The sequence below is a fragment of the Homarus americanus genome, unplaced genomic scaffold (assembly GCF_018991925.1).
Source record: "Homarus americanus isolate GMGI-L3 unplaced genomic scaffold, GMGI_Hamer_2.0 scaffold55640, whole genome shotgun sequence".
Classification (NCBI taxonomy): domain Eukaryota; kingdom Metazoa; phylum Arthropoda; class Malacostraca; order Decapoda; family Nephropidae; genus Homarus; species Homarus americanus.
The window spans coordinates 4,006,745-4,029,775 of record NW_024713650.1 but is presented as its reverse complement, the minus strand read 5'-3'; the positions used below and the strand labels follow the sequence as shown (position 1 = coordinate 4,029,775).

General features: G+C 38.3%; 1 protein-coding gene across 3 annotated transcripts in view; it reads right to left on the bottom strand.

The window, feature by feature from the left end:
- Window positions 1-846: 846 nt before the first annotated feature.
- The window catches only part of LOC121873876 (transient receptor potential cation channel subfamily M member-like 2), a 43,430-nt gene continuing 21,245 nt past the window's right edge, over window positions 847-23,031 (bottom strand). For 2 of the 3 annotated variants that reach the window (XM_042377747.1, XM_042377755.1), the window contains 15 exons: window positions 22,391-22,499; window positions 22,116-22,202; window positions 21,087-21,241; window positions 19,897-20,079; window positions 18,081-18,293; window positions 14,545-14,795; window positions 12,145-12,370; window positions 11,264-11,512; window positions 10,660-10,855; window positions 10,174-10,372; window positions 9,594-9,772; window positions 8,338-8,470; window positions 5,528-5,578; window positions 3,556-3,853; window positions 847-2,693 (listed from right to left, as the gene is read on the bottom strand). In XM_042377747.1, coding sequence (XP_042233681.1) covers window positions 2,493-2,693; window positions 3,556-3,853; window positions 5,528-5,578; window positions 8,338-8,470; window positions 9,594-9,772; window positions 10,174-10,372; window positions 10,660-10,855; window positions 11,264-11,512; window positions 12,145-12,370; window positions 14,545-14,795; window positions 18,081-18,293; window positions 19,897-20,079; window positions 21,087-21,241; window positions 22,116-22,202; window positions 22,391-22,499 — 2,730 coding nt within the window. In that variant the 3' untranslated portion in view covers window positions 847-2,492. Of the gene's footprint in view, window positions 2,694-3,555; window positions 3,854-5,527; window positions 5,579-8,337; window positions 8,471-9,593; window positions 9,773-10,173; window positions 10,373-10,659; window positions 10,856-11,263; window positions 11,513-12,144; window positions 12,371-14,544; window positions 14,796-18,080; window positions 18,294-19,896; window positions 20,080-21,086; window positions 21,242-22,115; window positions 22,203-22,390; window positions 22,500-23,031 lie in introns of those variants that run through there. The other variant, XR_006090321.1, reaches the window with a different exon arrangement.

The window sequence follows — 23,031 nt, the reverse complement described above, 5'->3', positions numbered from 1 at the left end:
ATGAGCACATCCTTTCACCAGGAACAAGGTGTTACCTTATGGAGTTGGATATAAAATATTTTTCTTAGAAAAGTTACTTGGGTAGAATTGTTAGCTTTCCTTTCGTGTACTATACAGGAGTACAGTATTTGTTTGGTATGGCTAATAATTCCAAATTGTCAGTGTACTGTACACTTCACCTATTAACCAGAGGAGCACATAATATATGCCTGTAATTATGCTGCGGGTTCATTCATGACCATCAGAATATTTGCAAACAAATAACAGAACCTCGTCTGATGTATTTATTAACAGACCATTAAGTATGATGTACTACCTGTATTGAAAATGAAAACTCAAGAGAAATTCCATCAAACAAAAGAACCAATGAACATGTACACAACCATCTTTGTATACATACTCCAAGCCAATCATCTGAAGAAAGTGTACAGCCCGTCCAAAATTGGTTCCATCTTCATACAGTACCCTCTCCTTTTTTGCAAATCTCCTGCATGTATTAAATGAAACTTACAGGTTCATCGTGAGACTAATGGTAAAGCAGCCAAGTTGACCAGGAAAGTCATTAATATGGCTGTGAAAATCCAACTATTAAAGAAAGCCTTATCCATTTGAAGAACAGTAACTTCCTCTACTGCTAAAATTCTATCCAGTCTCTCCCAATACATCACTGTCCTGTAACAGAAGTGGGTTTATATAACATTGTCACCTGCATTAGTGTTTTTCAATCTTATATTTGTTGTACAGGAGCAATTAGTTCCATTAGCTTTAATGGGTGTAGGTTAAATTTAGGTCCAGCATTACATCATCTAGAGTTTCTCTGGGCTGTGGATTAAGAAAATAAACATACTAACGTAGTTTTTATTCTTAACTCGTGTACTTTATATTCTTAACCACAACAAATCACAAAGCTCCTCACAAATCATTGGGTGCAGCTGGAAATGTGATCCTCCTATTACTGTTCAATGTAACTGGTCTTCATTTACAGTACACCAATTTTACATATAACAGCTTTTCTAGGAACTCAACTTCCCCTTATATATGAGGGCAACCTGTACAGTAACTTTTATTCTTATTAGATACAAATAAGTATTTAACAGTATACTCTACTGTATTAAATTCTACAAAATTCTATCAAATAAATTAAGGCATGTGTATTTACCCACATCCATACATACCTATACGGTACCAGTACTGTACCTGCTTATACTCAAACAGGATGTACAAGTGTACATCCATACCCATTTCAGTATGTAGGTGTACCAACACCTCCCAAATCCCAGACCAATTCACGCAAGCTCAATCTCTCATTGGGAGGATTCCCTTAATGGGTGAGCCCTCTCCCCGTGTATACCTAAAATAACACAGTACTGTACAGTATAGTATGAAAAAACTTTATTATATCTTCCCTTACCATCAAAACACACATAATGATAAAGAATACTGTATTGTACAGTACAATAATAGCTATAGAAATTTAACTTACCTTCATTATGGGACTTCAGTACTTGCACTTCTTTATGCTGGCCTGGCATAAATATGGCAATGTAACAAAGATATTGCAGATACACAAAAATCTCAAGACAGAATATTTACAGGACAAAGCCAAACAGCAAACCGATGCTCGTGCAAAACTATACACAGAGCTTACAGAAGTTCATCACACTAATATTTAATCTAAGCAGCATAAAATATTGAAATGCATTTTTTTTGCATTTGAAAAAGTAACTATTCAAGTTTTGTTTCTCATCTTAAGTTATTGTAAAATAGGCACTTCAATATCTTGTGCTGCTTGCATATAATGTGTTTGAAATCAGAACGGGACTTTATGGACACCCTGTATTTCATAAATTACTATCGTCTATACAAACCCACCACACACTGTAAATTGGTAGCTGGAGTGTTAGTTCATCTTGTACACTTAACATATGTACCATACAACACAATGAACTTATGTAAGTCAAATACACTACAGTATATTACTTATTGTAAGAACATTTTATTAAAAATCTGATTACATAGCATTTCATAAATTACTACAGTATTTTCAATACAAACCCACCAGATATTAAGATATTTACAAATAAATCTAAACACTACATATTGGCTGAGATGCTCATCCATCCTGAATTATCTAACACATGGTCAATAATGGACAATGATCCCATTATTGGATCTTAATGACTGAGTCTGCTAACTATACTGGACAAAAAGATGTCCCTTATTGGGAATATCCAGTACTGAGAAGTCCATTATTGATATGGTTTACTGTTTACTAGAAAGAACCCATTTTGGTAACTACCCATACAGAGAAGTACTCATACACATACATGCCCTTAACAGTACATGCCCATACAAGTAGTGCATGTACCCATACCAGCATGCTCCCGAGAGTAACCTTACACTCATAGTGGTATATACAATACACTACTCGCAGATACAAAACTCTGAACTATATTAGATACTCTCTCTTCCCTATTACTGTTTCATTTCAATCATATTTTACCTTCTATGCTGTCAAGTCTAGCCATAATAGTCTTCATCATAGTGTTGAATGTGGTTTGTGAGAGGTGCAGCTGCTCGTGGAGGTCATCCAGACGTGTAGTCAACCCAGCCAAATGGTCCATGTTCCGGCGATGGGCAATGCTCGGCGTACCAGCACAGGACCTGCTGGAGTATGGCCGACCTCCAATCACCTGAAGAACAAAAACATACTGTACGAGGATAGGGAGAATAATACAGCCAAGGTCTATCATCCAATCAGTGCCTGTGAGACATGAACTATTCTAAATACTACAGGTAAGAAGGCAGATACACACACCTTTCTTCTGGGAGAATTACAACTACAGCTGTATAGTCGTCTCTCTCTCTCTCAATCATCTTTTTTTTTTTTTTTGCTGACAGAACTAGCCTAAGAAACCCCACCCCCTTGCAGCTCATTGGCTCATACATAAAGTTCGATTAATATTGATGTATTGTAACTAAATCCACACATAGCTGTTAAGGATGCCCAGTTCTGGCTCACTTTCAAGCTGAATTTAATATATGTAAAGATATGACTGCTTCAAAACATTAACTTTCAAGATATGAGTGGGAAAAGTTTGAAATACAGAATATTTATCATCGAAATTGCGAACAAATTCATGCTTTTTGAGGACACATTTAGAGTAAATCCATCTCTTTTCACTAAATATTATGTATATCGAAACAAATGACACTAAACATGAAAAGGAACGGATATTGATGGCCATTTTATAAAGAGTAGAACCAAGTGTAAACACCACATTAATCAGCAGAGAGGGGACTGCATACACAAGTAGTTAAGCATATTATATACATATGTAAAGCTACTTTATATGAATTTCATTACGGTAGAGTTTTATGTAATTTAGCCCGTTTCTTGCATGAGCTTACAGCGTAAAATTCTGTCCTTGCTTCTCTCATTTATCTCTTCCTTGTGTTCACTTTTCTTTTTCCTTGAAGCTCTTTACACTAATTCTTTCCTCCCTTCCTCATTTTCTTCTCCTCCCACCATTATCCTCTTCCCTCCCCTCATACCTTTGCCTGTAAGAGTTTAATTTCTTTTTCTATATCCTTGTTAGAGACTTCCTGAGCAGGGGGGTCCTCAAGCTCATTCTCGTCCTCCTGATTAGACTCATCATCCCCATCCATCATAACCTCCACTCTTGATCGTCCCTGCACGCCGTCTGTGGGATGCTTCTGATGCTGAATAGAGATTAGCTTTTCTATGTTTGTATTTTGTTGTTCAGATGATTGATTGGTTAGTAATATAGACTGGCCCTTATTCTGTTTCAATCCATCAGTCTCATGTATGATCCATTCCAGGTCTTCTTCACTGTAAGATTTAATTCATTATTGTATTTGGTCACATGACTGACATAAGCTTTAAACATCACATGACTGACATAAGCTTTAAACATAACAAAATGTGAGAATGAATGCAGGGCACAACAACCCAAAACATGACTATACGTACCTACATGTCATGACAGGAATCATAAACTGTATCCTTGAATAAAAACGTAAAAAAATTATACATCAATATTGTATACAGTAAAGTACCTATGTCTTGTACAAGCCCTTCTGAACTACTATACAGCTGTATACCTGTACAAGCATAGACACCACACCTGCAAGTACAGTAGATATAGCATCACTAGTAATGGGACAACACAGAGAAACAAGGATTATTCTTGAACTGAATCATCTGAAAGGGACAGAAGACATGAAATCATCATCTGTACCTGTCACAAACAGGGTACCACAGGGCAGTGTATTGGGCCCGCTGTTGTTTGTTTGCTTCATAAATGACATGCCTAACGTTGTACACTCCTCCACACAAATGTTTGCGGATGACGCCAAGTTATTTCGGGATATCAAGAACCAAGCGGACTGTGAAGAGCTGCAGAAGGACCTCTGTGCAGTCCAATAATGGTCGAAGAAATGGCTGCCGAGATTCAATATCACGAAGTGTAAGATGCACCTGGAGCGTACCAACAGTAAGAATGCATATCGTATGTCCCAACAGAATGAAGAAACTGCACTACTTGAGACTGAATGTGAGAAGGACCTAGGTGTGTTTGTTGACAATGAGCTGAAGTTCTCGAGCCATTGCGAGAAGAAGGTAAATCAGGCAAATAAATTATTAGGTCTTATAAGAAGGTCGTTCAGATATCTAGAAAGTCCGTCCCTCGTAATGATCTTCAAGAGTGAAGTGCTACCCTGTCTGGAGTACTGTCACCCTGTCTGATCCACAAGATATGCAAGGGACTGTCAGTTGGTTGAAAATGTTCAAAGGAGGACCACCAGACTGGTGCCTGCACTTCGGCACCTCAACTACCCTGAGAGATTGGAGTGCCAGAACTTGCCTAGCTTATACTACAGACGGGCAAGGGGCGACCCAATTGAGGTGTATAAGCATCTCAAGGGGCACTACTCAGTCGAGTGTCCTGAGCTGGCAGACACTCGCCCCACACGGGGTCACAGCTCAAGATTCAAGAAGCCGCAGGTCCAGAAAACTGTGAGGGCAAACTTTTTTGGAGTGAGAGTTGTGAACTCTTGGAAAAATCTACCAGAAACGGTTGTGACGGCACCGGGTGTGAGCTGTTTCAAGACCAGACTTGACCAACACTGGAGCAGATTCAGGTACATTCAGGAGCCGGTGCATGCCCTGTACTTGTCAACAGTGCGTAACAGAGACGTGACTGATCGCCCAAGCAGCTAACGAGCTGATCAGTGAAGAGGATAAAAGGAGAAAAAGTACAGTATTACTTATACTCTACTGTACAGTACAGTATTTACTTCATAGGTCCATCCCCACAAAATAATAAAACTGTAAGTAGTGTCATTAGATTAATATTACTATTCCAGTATTACATCATTAACTGCAGGAACAGACAGTGGAAAACTTAAAAATAAAAGAAAAGGAATTATAACATTGGAAAAATTACCATACCAACAATGAATGTTTTATGATACAACAAGACTTTACCATTCTCCTTCTACTCACATTTCCTCCATCTCTCCCTTCTGTTCAATGTATTTTGTTATTTTGTCAATTCTGAAAATAAGAAATGTTGTTTAAGTATTGCCAGTGTAGTACAGTACATACATATCTACCTGCTCCAATATTCAGTATTCCTACAAATCAACACAAACACTTGCACTGAAATTTTAATTAACTTTTAAGTTTATGACTCAAACTGGCAATTTCCTCATATGCTTGGGAACCCTCTATTGACTCATCTCCTGTATAACTTAAGAAATAAAACTGTCTACAAACTAGCATCAAAGGGTATAATTTTTTGGTAATATTACAATTCCACCAGCAAACCCCTATACTGTACCCAAGATATACCAGTAATGTACTACTCCCTTGATGGAGACCCAACACTGGAGTGCTCCTCTGTTTAAAAATCCACTGTCAGTTACCCCAAGTCCCCAGGTTTGTTAAATGTAACCTAAACTTAACTTAACCTGAATGTTAAAAATTCTATGGTTCATCAACAGTAATTTTTATTTTCTTGCTGACACATTTTTTTCTTGGTCAAGACTGAAATCATGAAGTATTCTTAAGGCAGTTATTCTGTTACAATGAAAATACTGCAGTACATTACAGTACAGTACAGTATGTTGATGGAAGGACTGTGCGATTCTGGGGATGCAGCACCGAACATATGTACTGTACTGTACTGTACACCTTTGTAGGTGGACTTGTTAGGAACCGAGACCTTCTTTCTCTGGTTTTGTCCAGCATACAATGCCTGCTCACAGGAAATATTAATGTTTTGTAGAACAAAATTCTGAATCAAAAGTCACACAAGCAGAACCATTTGCTCATTTATACATCACCCTTACATTGCACAATTGTAGCCATTTTCAAGCTGGTACCTTGACAACTGTCAAAGACATTAATTATACAAATTTTGACTATTGACAAACAAACGAATAGTATATAGCATAAGTCTACTGAGAGGAAACATCTGGTTCTGTGTCATACATCCATTTTCAACTTTTGTTAAATTTTTCAGGAAATTCCACTAGGAACTGTTGAAGATGTAAATCAAGCAGACTTTTGATTACAGGAGATATAACACATACACACAATGATCACTATATCCCTACAGCCATTACAGATAACAAAATATCAGTACAGGTAATGATAAAAATATCAGTTGTACCCCACTTAACGCGGTCAATTGAACCCAGAGGGTCCCGTGTTAAGTGAAATCCGCGTTAAGTGAACAACAGAACATATGGGATTAATTCCAATAGAAACCGGCCCGACCCCCAAACTCCACTTTTTGAAGGCACATACCTATGTTGTAGTAAAAATAACATCTTAATTTTATGATGGTACATGCACACAATTAATACTTAAGAGAAATAGAGAAATACAGTCGCCAAGTTAATGTCCATTCAAATAATGGACTCAACTCCCTCCCCCTCTCACACTACACAGCCGGCTAACAGATGGTCGGTCGGTCCCTCCCTCCCCCACCAACCGTCCCAAGGAGATGTGTGGGATAACCTCAAACTAAAGTTAGGAAAATATAATTGACATTGCTGGATTCCTTGTAAGACCAGGAATATTTTGAATATAAATGTCATATATTTTGCACAAAAGATAACATAGTTACCTAGAGAAAAAATTTTATCTAAAAATTGTAAGTTTAAAGCAAAATATATGATGTTTATATTCAAAATGATCACCAAATTATAAGAATTCCAGCAATGTAAATTATATTCTGACCGGGTAATTTGTATGAATTTTATGAGCTAAAACAAATATCTTCAGTTAATAAAAAAAAAATAATCTTCACGACACTATCTGTCAATCAAAGTACCCCACCTTGCCTCCCCCCCTCTTCCAACCGCGCGGTCAGTCCCAACCCTCCCCCCCACCCCCCACCAATCCTCCCTTCCAGAGTTTTTAACATTTAGTATTAAATAATACCTCAGATTAAAGTTAGGATAATATAATTGACATTGCTGGATTCCTTGTAAGACCAGGAATATTTTGAATATAAATGTCATATATTTTGCACAAAAGATACCATAGTTACCTAGAGAAAAATTTTTATCTAAAAATTGTAAGTTTAAAGCAAAATATATGATGTTTATATTCAAAATGATCACCAAATTATAAGAATTCCAGCAATGTAAATTATATTCTGACCGGGTAATTTGTATGAATTTTATGAGCTAAAACAAATATCTTCAGTTAATAAAAAAAAAATAATTCTTCACAGGGTAACAGATGGTCGGTTGGTCCCTCCCTCCCCCCCACCCCCCACCAACCGTCCCAAGGAGATGTGTGGGATAACCACTAAATTTTAATAAATAATACCTCAAACTAAAGTTAGGATAATATAATTGACATTGCTGGATTCCTTGTAAGACCAGGAATATTTTGAATATAAATGTCATATATTTTGCACAAAAGATACCATAGTTACCTAGAGAAAAATTTTTATCTAAAAATTGTAAGTTTAAAGCAAAATATATGATGTTTATATTCAAAATGATCACCAAATTATAAGAATTCCAGCAATGTAAATTATATTCTGGCCTGGTAATTTGTATGAATTTTATGAGCTAAAACAGGCAGTCAGGCAGGGTGGCGGGTGGGGCAAATCTAAAAATAGCGTCTCGGACACTCACCGCGTATATGTGGAAAAAATCCGCGTTAAGTGAAAGTTCAGCTTTGGCAAGGCACCGCGTATATGCGAAAACGCGTTAAGTGAAACCGCGTTAGGCGGGGTAAAACTGTATTGGTAAAGTATATTACAGTTGTGATCAATTATCATGACTACCCACTTCTCAGACATTCTCTTCACACGATTGTCAACACTGCACTCCTCATCCAAGGTGATCCTGACCAGGTAGGTAGAGATGGCCTCCTTCTCAAAGATCCTTAGTGAATCCAATGTGCTCTTCATGTAGTCTTCCACTGCAAGAGGACACATGGAATAACTGCCTGATAACACATAAAACATTGACACATAGAATAACAGCTTGATAATGCAGTACATACAACTAGGGATGGAGTGAATACAAGAGTTCAGTATTCGAATACAAATACAGTACAGTACTTCTAATTTCCAAGAACACTAATACAAAGAAACTTTATGAAAGTATTCTTTTTCTTTTGAATGCATTAATGAAGACTATTGGTTAAAAAACGAACTTTTTATTGCTTTAAGTATGGGGTGTAGTGGAAGATGAGTTTATGATTAGTATTCAATACATCAAACCTGTCCTGCGTAGATATATTTATTTATACTTTGCTAGTGCTGTACTTACAACAGAAACAGCATATCACCATTAGTTATCATACAAAACCTACTCTACACTTCTAGACAGGCTGCAGGCAGGCAGTGTTGTCACTATTTAGCCATTAAGAAGTCATTAAGTGTACATACATAGTACATGTTGGATACACAATTTTTTTTCTTTCCAATTACTTATAATAATGACTATGATACAGAGTATATAAAATTTTAATCCAATTTCAAATAGGAGTCAGAAATTACAGTTCAAACAATAACTTTAAGCAACAATTTGGCATCATATGGGCATACATCTCACATCATTACTCACCACAGTGATGACTGTTAAGGGTTGCATGTTATTTACTAACAGTCTGTTTAAATATTTAATTTCATTGCATGACACAGTATATAGCTTCTCGGATGACTTGGGTCACAGATTTACTAAGCCAAATGTACATCCAAAATAACTCTCTCTCTCTCTCTCTCCATTCGTCCAAATTCAATTCAGCAGCCAAGTACTGTACTGTATATGGTTATTTCTATCAATAAAACAATTATTATTAGTCATATTATCTTCGGAATATGAATACTTTGACTGAGGATTCAAAAAGGAATGCAAACACTGTGCAGTACTTGGATTTCTAATAGTAATATATCCGAATCCAAATACCCTGAAATGCTGTATTCAAATGCATTCAATTACTAATACCAAATACAAATACGCCATCCCTGCACATAGCACATGGGATCTAAGTTTATATACCGAACTACTGCTCCTTCAAGACCCTACCAAACACTCACAATTCTCCCGGTGTTTCCGACAAAAGAGCTTCCAAGTGCCTTTGGAGACCCGCCAGATGTATTCAAGCACAACAAATGGTGGGATCAGGCTCGGCTTCATGTCATACTCCCGGATCAGTCGCAACATCTCAAACTTCCAGATCTCCATACTGTTCTCCTGCACCTCATCAAACACGTAACTGTAGAGGGGCTGAGGGTGAGTGGTATCTCTCTTGCTGTTTTACATCTCATATAAATGGTGTTGAGAAAAGAAGAGAGTAAAGAGAAAAGAGAGTAGAGAGAAAAGAGAGTAAATAAAAGAGAAAAAAAAAGAGAGATTTTATTTGGATGAAGCCTGACAATTTTTGGCAGCACAGACACAAGGTGTTAAAACACGTTTTATATTTTTGGACGAGTGAGTGATAGTTTGTATTTTGTATTAGGAATGGTTAAGTTCTGGGTTAAAGATGGTTTAAGTTTTGGGTTAGGTATGGTTTCAATTTTGGGTTAAAAAGTGGAAATTTTGGGTCAAGAATAGTAAAAGTTCCAGGTTACATATGATGAAATGTTTAGCTAAAGTATCAAGAGCATTGAAACTCACGTAAAAATAGCAATGAGGAGGTTAAGGAGCATGATGTTGCCTATGATGAGGTAGAAGAAGAGCATGAGGTTGACGACCCAGGAATAGTCCTTCGAGGACTCACACACACACGACACTTTCTCCTTACATGTTGTTGTTGCATTAGTGCAAAACTCATTGATCAGGCATGATTTCTGATGGCATACTTCCTGGTCATCTCCTGAGGCATAAAAGCATTTATTGTATGATACTGGCAGAATCACATTAATGAGGTGTCAAAAGAAAGAACAAAATTTTTATGCAGAAACCCAAAGTAGATGATAAAGCTTAGGATATTTCCAAAGGGTGACAATCACAAATTCTAGAGAAGGGTGGTATATATTACCATACTATGTCATATTCTTGATGATGAAAGTTCTTAGTGCCCAGGGCTTCTTGTACACCAGTTTATATAACACACATGCACAAGTTGTTAGTATTGTAGTGATCTCAACATGGATGCCTTACCTTCTGCCTCATCCAGCAGCAATTCTCCATACATCTGCCAGTAGGGTGTAAGCAGGACATCCTCCATGATGCTGGATACAGAAGTGGAGTTGAGAGAGCCAGCATCGCGTGAGGGGTGCAGCAGCGCCTGGGATGCTATACCATACCCGAGGATGAAGATCACCAAGAGAGCCAGGAATACCAGCACCTCTGATATCTGATGGTGAGGTGTGTGGGTGTGTGTGTTAGGAAAGGAATTTGATATTTATTATGAGTGGAAGATGTGAGGGTTAAGCATTACATTAAATACTAACATCTGAGACCATTATGCCACCTTAAATCCATCTTCCCTTCCCTAATTCTATCTATTCATTAACTATACCCTCCTAACCCCTACATGCTCTTTCCTCCCACACTCCATCTATTTCTAGTCCTTCCCTCATAAGTCCTCCTAGTATGTCTACTCTCAACTCTCTTTTCCATCTAATCCTTTCTCACCTTTTCCATTTACTATTATTTCCCCTCTCACTTAATCTCTTCAGTTATTTCCCTTCTATTCCCTCTTTAATCAATGTCACTATCCTTTCCTCTGCATTATTCCCACCTCCTCTCCCCTGCAACTCACCATCCTGTAAAAGATAACCAGTTTAGGGCCCAGGTGATAGTTAACATGGTACATCCTGAAGAGTCTGCAGTAGAAGACATTGGTGTTGACGGCATAAGCAATGCGTCCCCACTTGAATGTCTGCCGATGAAGTCGCAGGCCCAGTGCCAGAAAGGCCAGGAAGAAAGCAACTATGTCAAATCTGTTCCACACACTGCCTGCCCAGTCAGATATCTTGCCTCGCAGAGTCAATGATTGCTCCGAGATTATCTGTAAATGGCATGGGGAAACAAGCTCAGGCATTATGAAGACTTTTTAAAAGAATTCTGGACCAATATTTCTATGATAATATCTATACAATAGTGAGGAGGTAATGACTAAGGTGAAGTGCCAGAATGACCCTGCCAACAAATGCCGAGAAACAGGTTCAGGTGTTCACAAGTGTAATCATGTATTGCCTGTGGCAGCATATCATAAAAGCAGTACCCCGGAGAGTGATGGATAAGCAGCATAACTCATCAAAAATTACAATAAAGTACTGCAATAAAGGTACTATTTGGGAAAACTAATACTTTAAATGGGAGTCAAACAATATGATGGATAGAATTAATGCAATGTAGAGGTTGTAGGATAATACTGACTTGTGGGTCTTTCAGATGGACAAACTCTCAAATCATAGTTTATGATGATAAATTATTTTACATCTAAGTTTTATGAATACAGTATTGCCACTTAAATTTTGGGAAGCGATTACAATAAAATTAATTGACACAGCATATTGCTATGCTTAATTCTAAACTCCTGATTTTAAATCAGAGGTTACAAAATATCTCTTGTTCACTTACTGAAATTCTGTTAAGAAAATCTGTAATTACAGTCAAATGAACTTTTCTATGCCTCACCTCTGAGATTTCATCAATGACGTAGATACATATCCAGACAAAGAGAAACTTTTCGGTAATTGACATCTCATACTTGAAGTCAAAGAGGACAACATAAGCATATACAATAAGAAAAATCACAAAGGCAGTGGAGTGGGCACAGAATTTAGAGATGGGTGACTTGTAGAAGACGACCATCTTCTGTGGGATAGTCAGCTCTCCTCCGTTGTCCCCCAATTTTTGGAAACTGCAACGAAAATGATCATTAGTTGGATCATCTATGATAAATACTGTACTGTATACAGTATTGTTTTCTGATGTACAGTACACTTGTACAGTCCCCTTCACTAGTGTGTTTACGGCACTCGTCAAGTTTTGTGCAGTGTGGCAGCCGTGTGTTTGTTTACATTCGACAGAAGGACAGTCGCAATAGTAAACATGCTATGGAATCAAAATAAAACAATATTAAAACAAATGTTTATATAACAAGCCCCTATAAATGCACTAGTGAATGGGACTGTACATACATACACACACATGTAGAGAAAGAGGTTTATGCTTGCATAAAGTCATATGTGTAAAGTTAGACTTTTTATTTACAAATCATATGACATGTACAGTACAAGTTACCACACAGATCAGAAATCAAAATTCTCCGACTTTCCTCTGAATTGACTAAAATTTTTCATGGCCAGAGGAGAGGTCACGGCAAACTTAGCTCCCGGAGATTAATGGTCAGTAATGGTGTGATAATTTTAAAACATCATTATGGAAAATATTGTAATATTATTTTGTTCATGTTTGTAAGTATCATTTTAGTTTATTTCATTATTAGGATAAAACCACCATGTTATATTATGTTCATTGTTGTTTCCTCTTTGAATTGTTACAACATTTGCTTTTGTGTTATTTCAGATATGTAGTGAAATGAGTCAAGTAAAGCTTGGATGTAGCAGCCAAGTGTTTTATTTACCACAAATGGCTATCTGCAGTTTCCTCCATTCTTATGTTCTTATAATAAAGGCCTCCAACCACTCCTTTCCATCTATTTGTCATGTCATTTTTAACTCCTCCAACTGTACTACTACTACTTTGTTGTCACTCAGAATCAAGTATGACGATCATCCAGCTTTGATACAATGATATGAGTGATTAGGGATGTCACCTTCATTGGTGAGGTTTGAGGTGACTAAAGAGGCCAATATGGGAACGGCAGAGTTTTTCACAATGTTGTACATGTGGAGGGCTACATCTAGTGCGGGAGGGGCGGCAGCAGCGTCTTTCCAGCGTTGGTTCTTGTCTGCCTCAGTTTGCAGTCGGGCTAACTCGAAAGTATTGACACCATCTTATGTGGTGCTCCTCCAAACGTTATGATGTGGAGTAATCGTCTCCCAGGTGAGGGGGTCGATTTGGCACTCTTTCGGGTTTGTCTTAAGACTGTCCTTATACCTTTTCAGTTGCCCACCAGTGTTACATTTACTATTCTTTAGGTGACTGTAAAGTAGCTGCTTTGGCAGTCTACTGTCGTCCATGCCGGTAACATGGCTAGTCCAGCGTAGTTGTTTATGGATAATGGTAGCCTCGATGCCCCTACAGTTAGTGTCAGCAAGAATACTGGCATTTGTTTTCTTGTCTTCCCAACAAACTTGGAGGATGGAACGTAGACTACGTTGGTGAAAGTTTTAAAGTGCCTTGAGGTGCCTCCTGTATGTGACCCATGTCTCGCTGCTGTATAGTAGGGTGGGGAGGATCACTGTTCGATATACGTGTAATTTTGTAGATAATTTCAGCTCCCTACAGCTGTAGACATGGGTACGGAGTCTGCCAAAGGCTTGAGATGCACATCTGATCCAATGTTGAATCTCTTCATCGATGTCTGCGGTGGTGGACAGGTGGGAGCCGAGATACTGAAAGTGGGTAACATTAGAGAGGGTAGTACAGTTAAGCTGGATGGATGGTGGGGGTGTGGCTGAACCAGGGGCAGGCTGAAAGAGAATCTGAGTCTAACGTACATTCACCCCAAGGCCGAAGTATGCATACACATCTGCGTAGGTGTTCAGGATCTCCTGTAGGTTGCGTTCAGTGTGAGCAACAAGAGTGAGGTAGTCTGCATACTGAAGTTCAGTAATGGAAGCTGCCGACACCTTTGTTCTTGGCCGGAGTCGTCTTATGTTGAAAAAGATCCTTCACCTGGTACTTGATGTCCACCTCATCAACTAAATTGGCACTGGCACGAGTAAGGAAGGCAGCCAAGAAAATGGAAAAGAGAGTTGGTGTCGGTACACACCCTTGTTTAACCCCCCCACCAACTGTAATAACACGCACGCACGCACACACAAAAAAAAATCCTTTTAAAATTTACATAATCACAAACATCTCTAATAATTAGTTCGTGCATCAGAAGTATGAAGAACAGCCTACCGAAAAAAACGTGGCCAAAAAATTAGAAGTGGAAAAACATTGGCAATCATAACTGCAAAGAAGGGCGCCCTGCTCATGCCACGCCGCCAGTTGAGTTCTACACTGGCCTGGGCCGCAGGGGTGGAGATGAAGATCAAGTCATTGGCCATGACTGCCAACTCAAGGCAGTCACTGTTGCCCCATTTGGCATTCCTTCGCTCCACCAGGCCCAAGGCATTGATTACATCTTGCTGATAGCACACACCCAGCAGCTGTAGGGGACATGAAACAAATCATGTACTGTTGAAGCAAGAAAGATAGAGCACATATACTGTAGTGAAGAATAGGCATGATTTACCTACAGAAGGATGGGAACTTAAATTATGTGGTGAGATGTGAGGAGACAGATAGAGAAAATAGGAAGAGTGAATGAATTGTTAATGGAAAGATATAGAGTGTTGGACACTTCTAATATATAATAATTTCAACATAAAGAAAGCATTACAAGATAACACTTTACTGATATTTACCTTATGGCCACCCAAACAAGGTGGCCATGTTGAGGGAAGAAGGCCAGTGGCCTGTGTAGCATCCCTCTCGTTCTTACTTTACTTTTATCCTCTAAACCACTGATCAGCTCGTTAGCCACTTGGGCAGTCAGTCACGTCTCTGTTACCCACTGTTGGCAAGTACTGGGCAGGAACTGGCTCCTGAATGTATCTGAACCTGCTCCAGTGTTGGTCAAGTCTGGTCTTGAAACAGCTCACACTCAGTGTCAAGGACTATTTTGAAGCCAAGTATTGTTCTTGATTCTACAGCTTGAGCTGATAGACTGTTCCATAGGTCTACCAGTACCATCTGTATCAATAAATATTTTCTTATATTTGTCCTGCATGACAACTTTGTGAACTTGAAGTTGTGTCCCTAGTGCTGGTGGTGCATGACATCACCAAAAAAATGGCCCTGGTTCATGTTTTGCACCTTCTCTCGGGATGTCATGTACTTCTGCAGGTAAGGTATCCATGCTTGTATACAGTATAGTGCTATGGAATAATTCAGACGAGGACATATGAGATTCTTAAAATTAATGGATAATTTTCTTGTCTCTGGAGTATGACTTATACTTCCTAAATCTTGGCTGGCTTTTTTCATTGATGCTCCCACGTGTGCTGATTTCAGTGATTGGTCTATTATGATACAGTACCTAAATGTTTCTCCTTGACAACAGTATTCAGGAATGTGTTATTAGCAGAATGCTGTTGTTGTGATTAGGGATGTTTGTGATACACAGTCTAACATTTTGTAATGTTAAAAAGCATTTGCCAGTCTTGCAACCATTTAAATAGACTGTCTCCCTTCTACATGGTTGTGACTTTGTATTGATTTGCTATCTTCCCAAATATCTTTCTTGTTTCTCACCTAGAAACTTGACAATTTGGCTTTACAAATTTTATTGACGTTGTTAATGTAGATCACAAACAGGGTGGATCCAAGGATAGATCCTTATGACACTCCTTAAGAATAAGAAAGGCACAGGGGTGATTAACAAGTTTTTATGCTCCTCAGTCAAATGTAATGTACATATACTGTACGTAGTTAGCAGACGGCTCCCCATCTTTTTACTTTTATCCTCTTCGCCGCTGATCGGCTTGTTAGCCGCTTGGGCGATCGGTCACGTCTCTGATTACATTTCCTTTTCATTTATCTTTTTCACCTGAACCCACTCCAGTGTTGGTCAAGTCTTGTCTTAAAAAGAGCTCACACTCGGTGCCGTCACAACACTCTCTGGTCATATCCCCAAGTTAATAAAGCCACAATTACAGAAAATAATCAGACCTAACTTCTTTACAGTAAGAGTTGTGAAATGTTGTTATTAACTGTTATAAAATGTTTTGACAGCACTAAGTGGGAGGTTCTTTAACCCCTTCACTAAGGGGATGCCACTTATAATACTTGCTTTGGCTAACACCAGGCTTGACCAACACATTCAAGAGCCTGAACATACTCAGTACTTGCCAACAGTTCATAATTAAAAAATAACTAACTCATTGGTTAGTGTGGTAAAAAGGATAAAGTACTGGAATACGTACACTATACATAATGTATATGAAGAAATCAATGTTCAAAAGAATAAAACATATTATATTATTCAGATGAAATTATGGATCGACTTATAACATATCAGCGTGAGCCTTACTTTATATGACATAGTTTTAAAAGTATTGTCCAGGGATCACCACCAGGGGTATAACTGTGTGGGTTGTCACAATTCATTTTCATCCCAGCATCTGTGAATTTTTAGCACCATTATAAAATATTGTACACTCGCACGCCATAGTTTCGATGCCCCCCCTACCCCCTACTCCTAACTTGATGGAAGTCGTAGCATTGGCTTCATACCGAACGTCCCCTCACTTCCCCCCCCCCATCGTTCAGTGTCGCACCTTGGTAGCTCGAAGCTTTGCTGGATTGTACGAGTAGCAGTTCATGATGTAATATTTGAGAGAATATCTGCACAATACAGGATTTTAGTGACTTCACAACACTTTATTTACCATCACTATACTTAACATCACTATACAAGAGGGACCGTTCGGTTTGCAGCCCTGAATACGACTTCCCTCGAGCCAGGAGTAGGGGTAGAGGGTGCATCGAAACTATGGCGCGTGAGTGTACAGGTCTGCCATGTTTCAATATTCACAGAAACATTAATGTTACTATTTGCTTTATTACATTTGATTTTTTTTTATTCATATTGTTCTTCCATACTGATTTATCAACAATCGCAATATATTTATATACAGTAAACCCTCGAAGATCCGGACCAGGGAAATCCGGATTTCAGAAGACCCGGACAAAATTTTGGGGGTTCTGGGCTAAGAAGCCTCCTAGAAGTTTCCCTAAGAAACATTCCCAAACCAGAGCAAAGAACATTTTAGGCCCGTGGGCGCTGCTTGACCCGTCAGTTGCTTGGACACAGGAGCCCGAGGAGGTAACATAAACAGAGTTGACAATTGTTGTTTGTGGGAATATTATTTCATTCACTCTAGTGATGATACAATGTTTCTTTTTATGTTATCATAGGTAAATGCCTGGTTATATATGGTAATGTTTATCACTACATTAGTACTGTATTTTGGGTGTTTTTTATATCATTCATTATTCACCGGAAAATCCGAACAATTTACTTTTTCGGACAGGTGGTCCCCCTTTTAGTCCGAATCTTCGAAGGTTCACTGTACTGTACTGTATGTGTATTCTTTTAAAGGTTACCATCTGAGCTGAATATAATTGGTTGGCATTAGCCAAATAAAATATTAATAGTGGTGTCCCTGTAGTGAAGGAGTTAGGTCTGTGTCTAACTTAATTACATTACATTACCTGCAACTGAAACTCATAAACACTGGTGTCATACAAAAGAATCAGTAAAAGTAATATACTTTGTACAGGAGTTTGTCATCACCTGAGGCATCTTGACTGCTCTGATAAAAATATACAGTACTGTACTTTATAAAGCCAAGATTCACAGCATGAAAACTCTTAGGCTATAGACTTACATTGACAGCAAATAGTTCAAAGGTGTTCTTGTTTTTATTGTATTCCTCAAGAATGTCTGTGTTCTTGGCCCCAAGAGAACGCCACAGTGATTGGTACAGGCAAGAGGCAGCAATGGCGGCACACAGTGGTGAGTTACACCGCTGCCACAGGTAATTGGCCAACCAGGCACGTCTGCTGAAAATGGCCCACAGAAGCAGCTCCATGTAAGGGTCCTGAGGGATAAGACAACTACAGTACATGCCCCCCCCCCAAAAAAAAATGGAAACACAGATGATGTATGTTGAAGATAGAAAAACTGTACAGTGAAGAACAACTCAGTCAGAGGCAGTATCACAGGTTTAAACTTGATCTGCTTTCAAACAAACCCCCTATCCAAACCAGTTGCCAACTCATGGCTTTCCTCAATTCATTAGATGGCTTATATCGGTAACAATCCACACTGGAGGGGAGTCCTGGTCCATACAAGGTAGAAAAATATCTTGAAGATTGAGGTACAGTCGCTCAAAAAAGAATCTGAAAAATATTGTTCATGCCAATATGACACATCAGGCGTATGTTTTTGGTAAATGGTAGAGGACCAGGCTAAAGGTGGCAGCACTGCAAGTGAATTTAATTAATATGGTTATATTAACAGGGAATGACAGTCTAAAAAGACATTACCCATGTTAGACACATACAGTAAACAATATGTGTGTGGTAATGCTTAATGTTCATGTTCCTCTGTGCAACAACAACGACAACTAAATGCACATGTTGACTGTATCCATACGTAGCATTTGGTATGCATACATGTACAGTACTAGATATCAGGGTACGTTATATTAATAGGTAAAGTAAACTGTAAGGGCATCTCACGTTTATTGAATTAATATTTGGTGTAACCACCTTCCACATCCAGAACACATTGTTTGGGTTCATAGCAACATGGCAACTCTTCCCTGTCGTCAATACTGCAAACATGCTATGTATGGTGATTATACTGCTTTCATACAGGTATGACTATAATGCAATGTTTACATTTTACATGTTGATGGATATTTGTAATTATAAAGATAAACTACCCTGGTTATAAGCAGTTGCCTACCAACCCTACTGAGGCAACAGTGCCCAGACAACAGGGGTTGTATTGTTCATTTTGACATCCATCGGACCCCACTTTCAGATACTTTCTTGAGCAAATGCACATGTGTGTGAAGTGTAGGTCATAAACATGGGACCAAGACCGGTGACCCCAGCATTAGTGCTCGGAGACCCGAGAAGGTCAGCGAAAAAACACGAGCAGCCCTTGAGAACTGATATACTGTAAAGGCAAGGCTTAATAGTCTTTAAAGGAGAATACTTAAAACTTGAATACTCCATGTCAACCATCCCAGAGCCTGACACTTGACTTTTGTAGTACATAACCAGTCAGGGAAGAGCTAGTCTAAAGTTTCTACTCTTGATGGCAGTTACTGTAGCTGGAAAATGAAATTCAAAATGGAAGACTGACCTTGAAATCAATATGGCAGGATATAACTTTGATGTGAAGTGTTCTGCTTTGACAGACACAGCTCAAAGGCTTCTTGGAGGCAACTGTTGCACCTATCATACAAGGTGTAGTGGGAAGGGAGGGGGATTATCATACCTACATGGGTTTATAAATCAATGGTCACTAGCATAAGGGGGACAGGAGGACTGTACTGTACTATAAATGCCACCTAACTTGAGTGTGTGCTAGAAATTAAAAGGTGATTAATAAATGTCAATTATCCCAAAGAAAACTAACTGATTGACAAGCAAACAAGTAGGCAGACAGATAAACAGACATATCATTACCTCAAAGGTCAGATAGTTAATGGATGGATTGTCAGACTGGGCCTGAGGGGTGTCTGAGGTGTAGATGTCGTCATGGTGGCGCCTCATCATGGCCTGCAGGACGTTGTGAACATGGAACAGGTAGTGGTAGTTGTTTTGTGATGCTCGCTGTAGCAGCCTCATCAGGTGGGAGTTGGGTATACACTGTAGGATGATGACCACACTGAAGTTTAACAAATATTATCACCTTATACTGTATAGTAAAGGTAAGGTAAACATGTAGGTGATATATGTGGTGTAGTGTTATATGAGTGAAGTTAGGTTTAATAAGTTAGAGATTTCTTCAAGAGACTTCATCTTGTACAAGTGATGGCATATTTAATGAGTGGCTTTGTTTCGGTAACAAGTGACATTACGATACCTCAGTGATGTAATTTTTAATGGTGTTTATAATTTAGTGATTTTATGCCATATTTGAGGAGGTGAACAATGTAACAGTTTATGCAGTTTGTGATGTTATCTGAAAAACTGACAAAATTGACTTTCTGGTGACATTCTGAAAAATACTGAGAAAAAGACTGACCGAGTTCAAGAGGTGGAAGAATACTCATCTACCTTTCACCCCAAAAAATCTTATCCACTACTGTATTCAGTTATACATTACCAGCAGGTTGGTTTTTAATACATTAATTGTACTATGAGGAAGTAGCAAATGTTGGGACCTTCAACTCAAAGTAATCATTCTGAGAGCACTTGGCTATACACAGTATGTTTTGTACCACCTATGTACACACAATCAAAAAGTAGCTTTACGGAGGGGTCCGATGAATTTCAAAATGAAAACTATATCTCCTGTTGTCTCGGAAGGGTTGCCAAAATCCTTCGTCTGTTGAGCCATATTGTCTAACACAAAAGTGTAGATACTTTTTTTTTTTTACTGAATGTATATGGAAGAACATTAACTTCATCAGGTATCGCTCATTCTGCATCTTACATGAATCTGGGATAAGCTTTCATGACATAAAAATATACAAGAATCATGAGAGACGATAACAGCTTTTAGCTCATAAAATGCAGATAGTTTCATTCTTATCACAGTCTCATCCTCGTGACTCATGTTATACTGAGAGAGAGAGAGAGAGAGAGAGAGAGATATACAGTATACACAATACACGAGTGATTCACAAAAAATCTTTCCCCATGACACTCACTGCCTCATTATACAGGTGTCGGAGCTTCTTGACGGTGAGGTAGTCTGCCATGACCAAACCGTTCATGGTGAAAAGCTTAACAAACTCCACCTTCTCCTCCAGAAGAGCAGTAGTCATCAGGTCCTCCAGTGCACCTGATGGCCAATTTTTCTGTGCTGGGGACATATGAAAACTGCTGAGAGATAACACTGCTGCTCAAGGCTTTACATTAACACGATAGAAATTTCAAGATAAAATAAAAGACCATATTGTTCCCCACTAACTGCAAGGTGCTAGTGGTGGACACTCTGTGATCAGAACCATGGTAAACCCAATTCTTCATGTCCTTTTCCCATATAAACTAATGATTCATAGCTTTTACCAGAGTTACCTTAAAATTCAAGGTAGTTATCGTGGGTAAACAGCCTCTCCATCACCTTGAGAAATATAAGGTAATTTATGACACCAGAACTGAGTGTTGTCTAGGCCATGTCATAGCTAATTCACTGTCTCCTCACCCATAACTTTGCTGTTGATTACACTACTAATCTTTTTCTTTGGCACGAAATATGTTTAAGATCTTTGTTAGTTTGACATCATCACCTTTCCAGTCTCCCTTGATATGCAATGTTTTCCTCAAATATAATTGGAGACCTAAGATATGAGATGTTGGATATAATTTATTTACAAGGTTATAAAATATTTATAGCTTGAAGCAAATCTACAGTAACAATTATTTCTTTATACAGAGCAAACATTAGCAAAGACTTACACAGATGATGGTAATTAATGTACTCGTGGATGACACCATTGCCATTCACCTGTGAATTCTGAGAACCCTACATAAGGCCTTTCTGTTAGTCTTATTTCTTGAATCTCAATATTTCTACCAAACTGCAATATTCTTACCCCCTCTCTCTCTATTGAATCAATACCCTATCAAAACTGTAAGGGTCTAATTAATATGTAAATGACTTTAATCTTCACAACAATCTCTTTTTTTCAATTCTATCCATCAAACTTCCTCTTCTCAGCTGTGTCATGACTTACCAGGGAAAATCTCACACTCCGCTATGTCAGGACGGTCCCATAATAGTGCCAGGCTCAGTTGATCCTGCATTGATGTTACATCCTCACCTGTTAACAAATGCTTATGTAAATAACACTAACCATTGCCTGTAGTCTCTGGTATCATCTCTCACCAGTAATTTTATCAATTTATATTTGATGTACTTTTCATTTCTCATTACACTTCTGATGTATTTTTTATATCATTAGACTTGCTTCTGACATACACTGTTAGGAGTAGTAGACAAAATACTTGCCTGTGAGTAAAGCATACAGGATATACTTGTCCATGTCCTCATTTGAGTTGATGTCAAAGATTGTAATCATGTTGACTTTGGTGCAACACTCAATCAGCAGGTCTGCACACTGGTGGCCAGAGACAAGGTTCATTACGGGAAGTATGAAACATGTGTAAGATACATACAACATTCTAACCAGACCTATACTTCATCAATATGTATTTTAAATGTACTGTATTACATATTACTAACTCACCTGTATAGTGTGAATTATCTATCAACACGTTCTTGTCAATCACCTGAAAGCTAGAATATACGGTACATCACACAGTCACACTATGAGAACAATTTATTAAGAGCGTCAGCTTGATTGATTCAATGACAAAACATTACTGCTGCTATGTTTAGTAATTTGTTCAGTATTATCCTTTAAGATATAATATTCTGAAACTAAACATCACAATTCTACACCTCGCCTCATCTTTAAGAAAAAGAAATGAAATGACCACTATTGTAATTCATCAAACTTCCTCTCCTTACTAAACCATTTGTTTTCCAAAGTGACTTCCAAGATCAGTAACCATATACAGAATATCAAATATGCATAAACTAACTTATAATTTCTTATTACAGTATTTTCATTACAGTATTACCTCTGA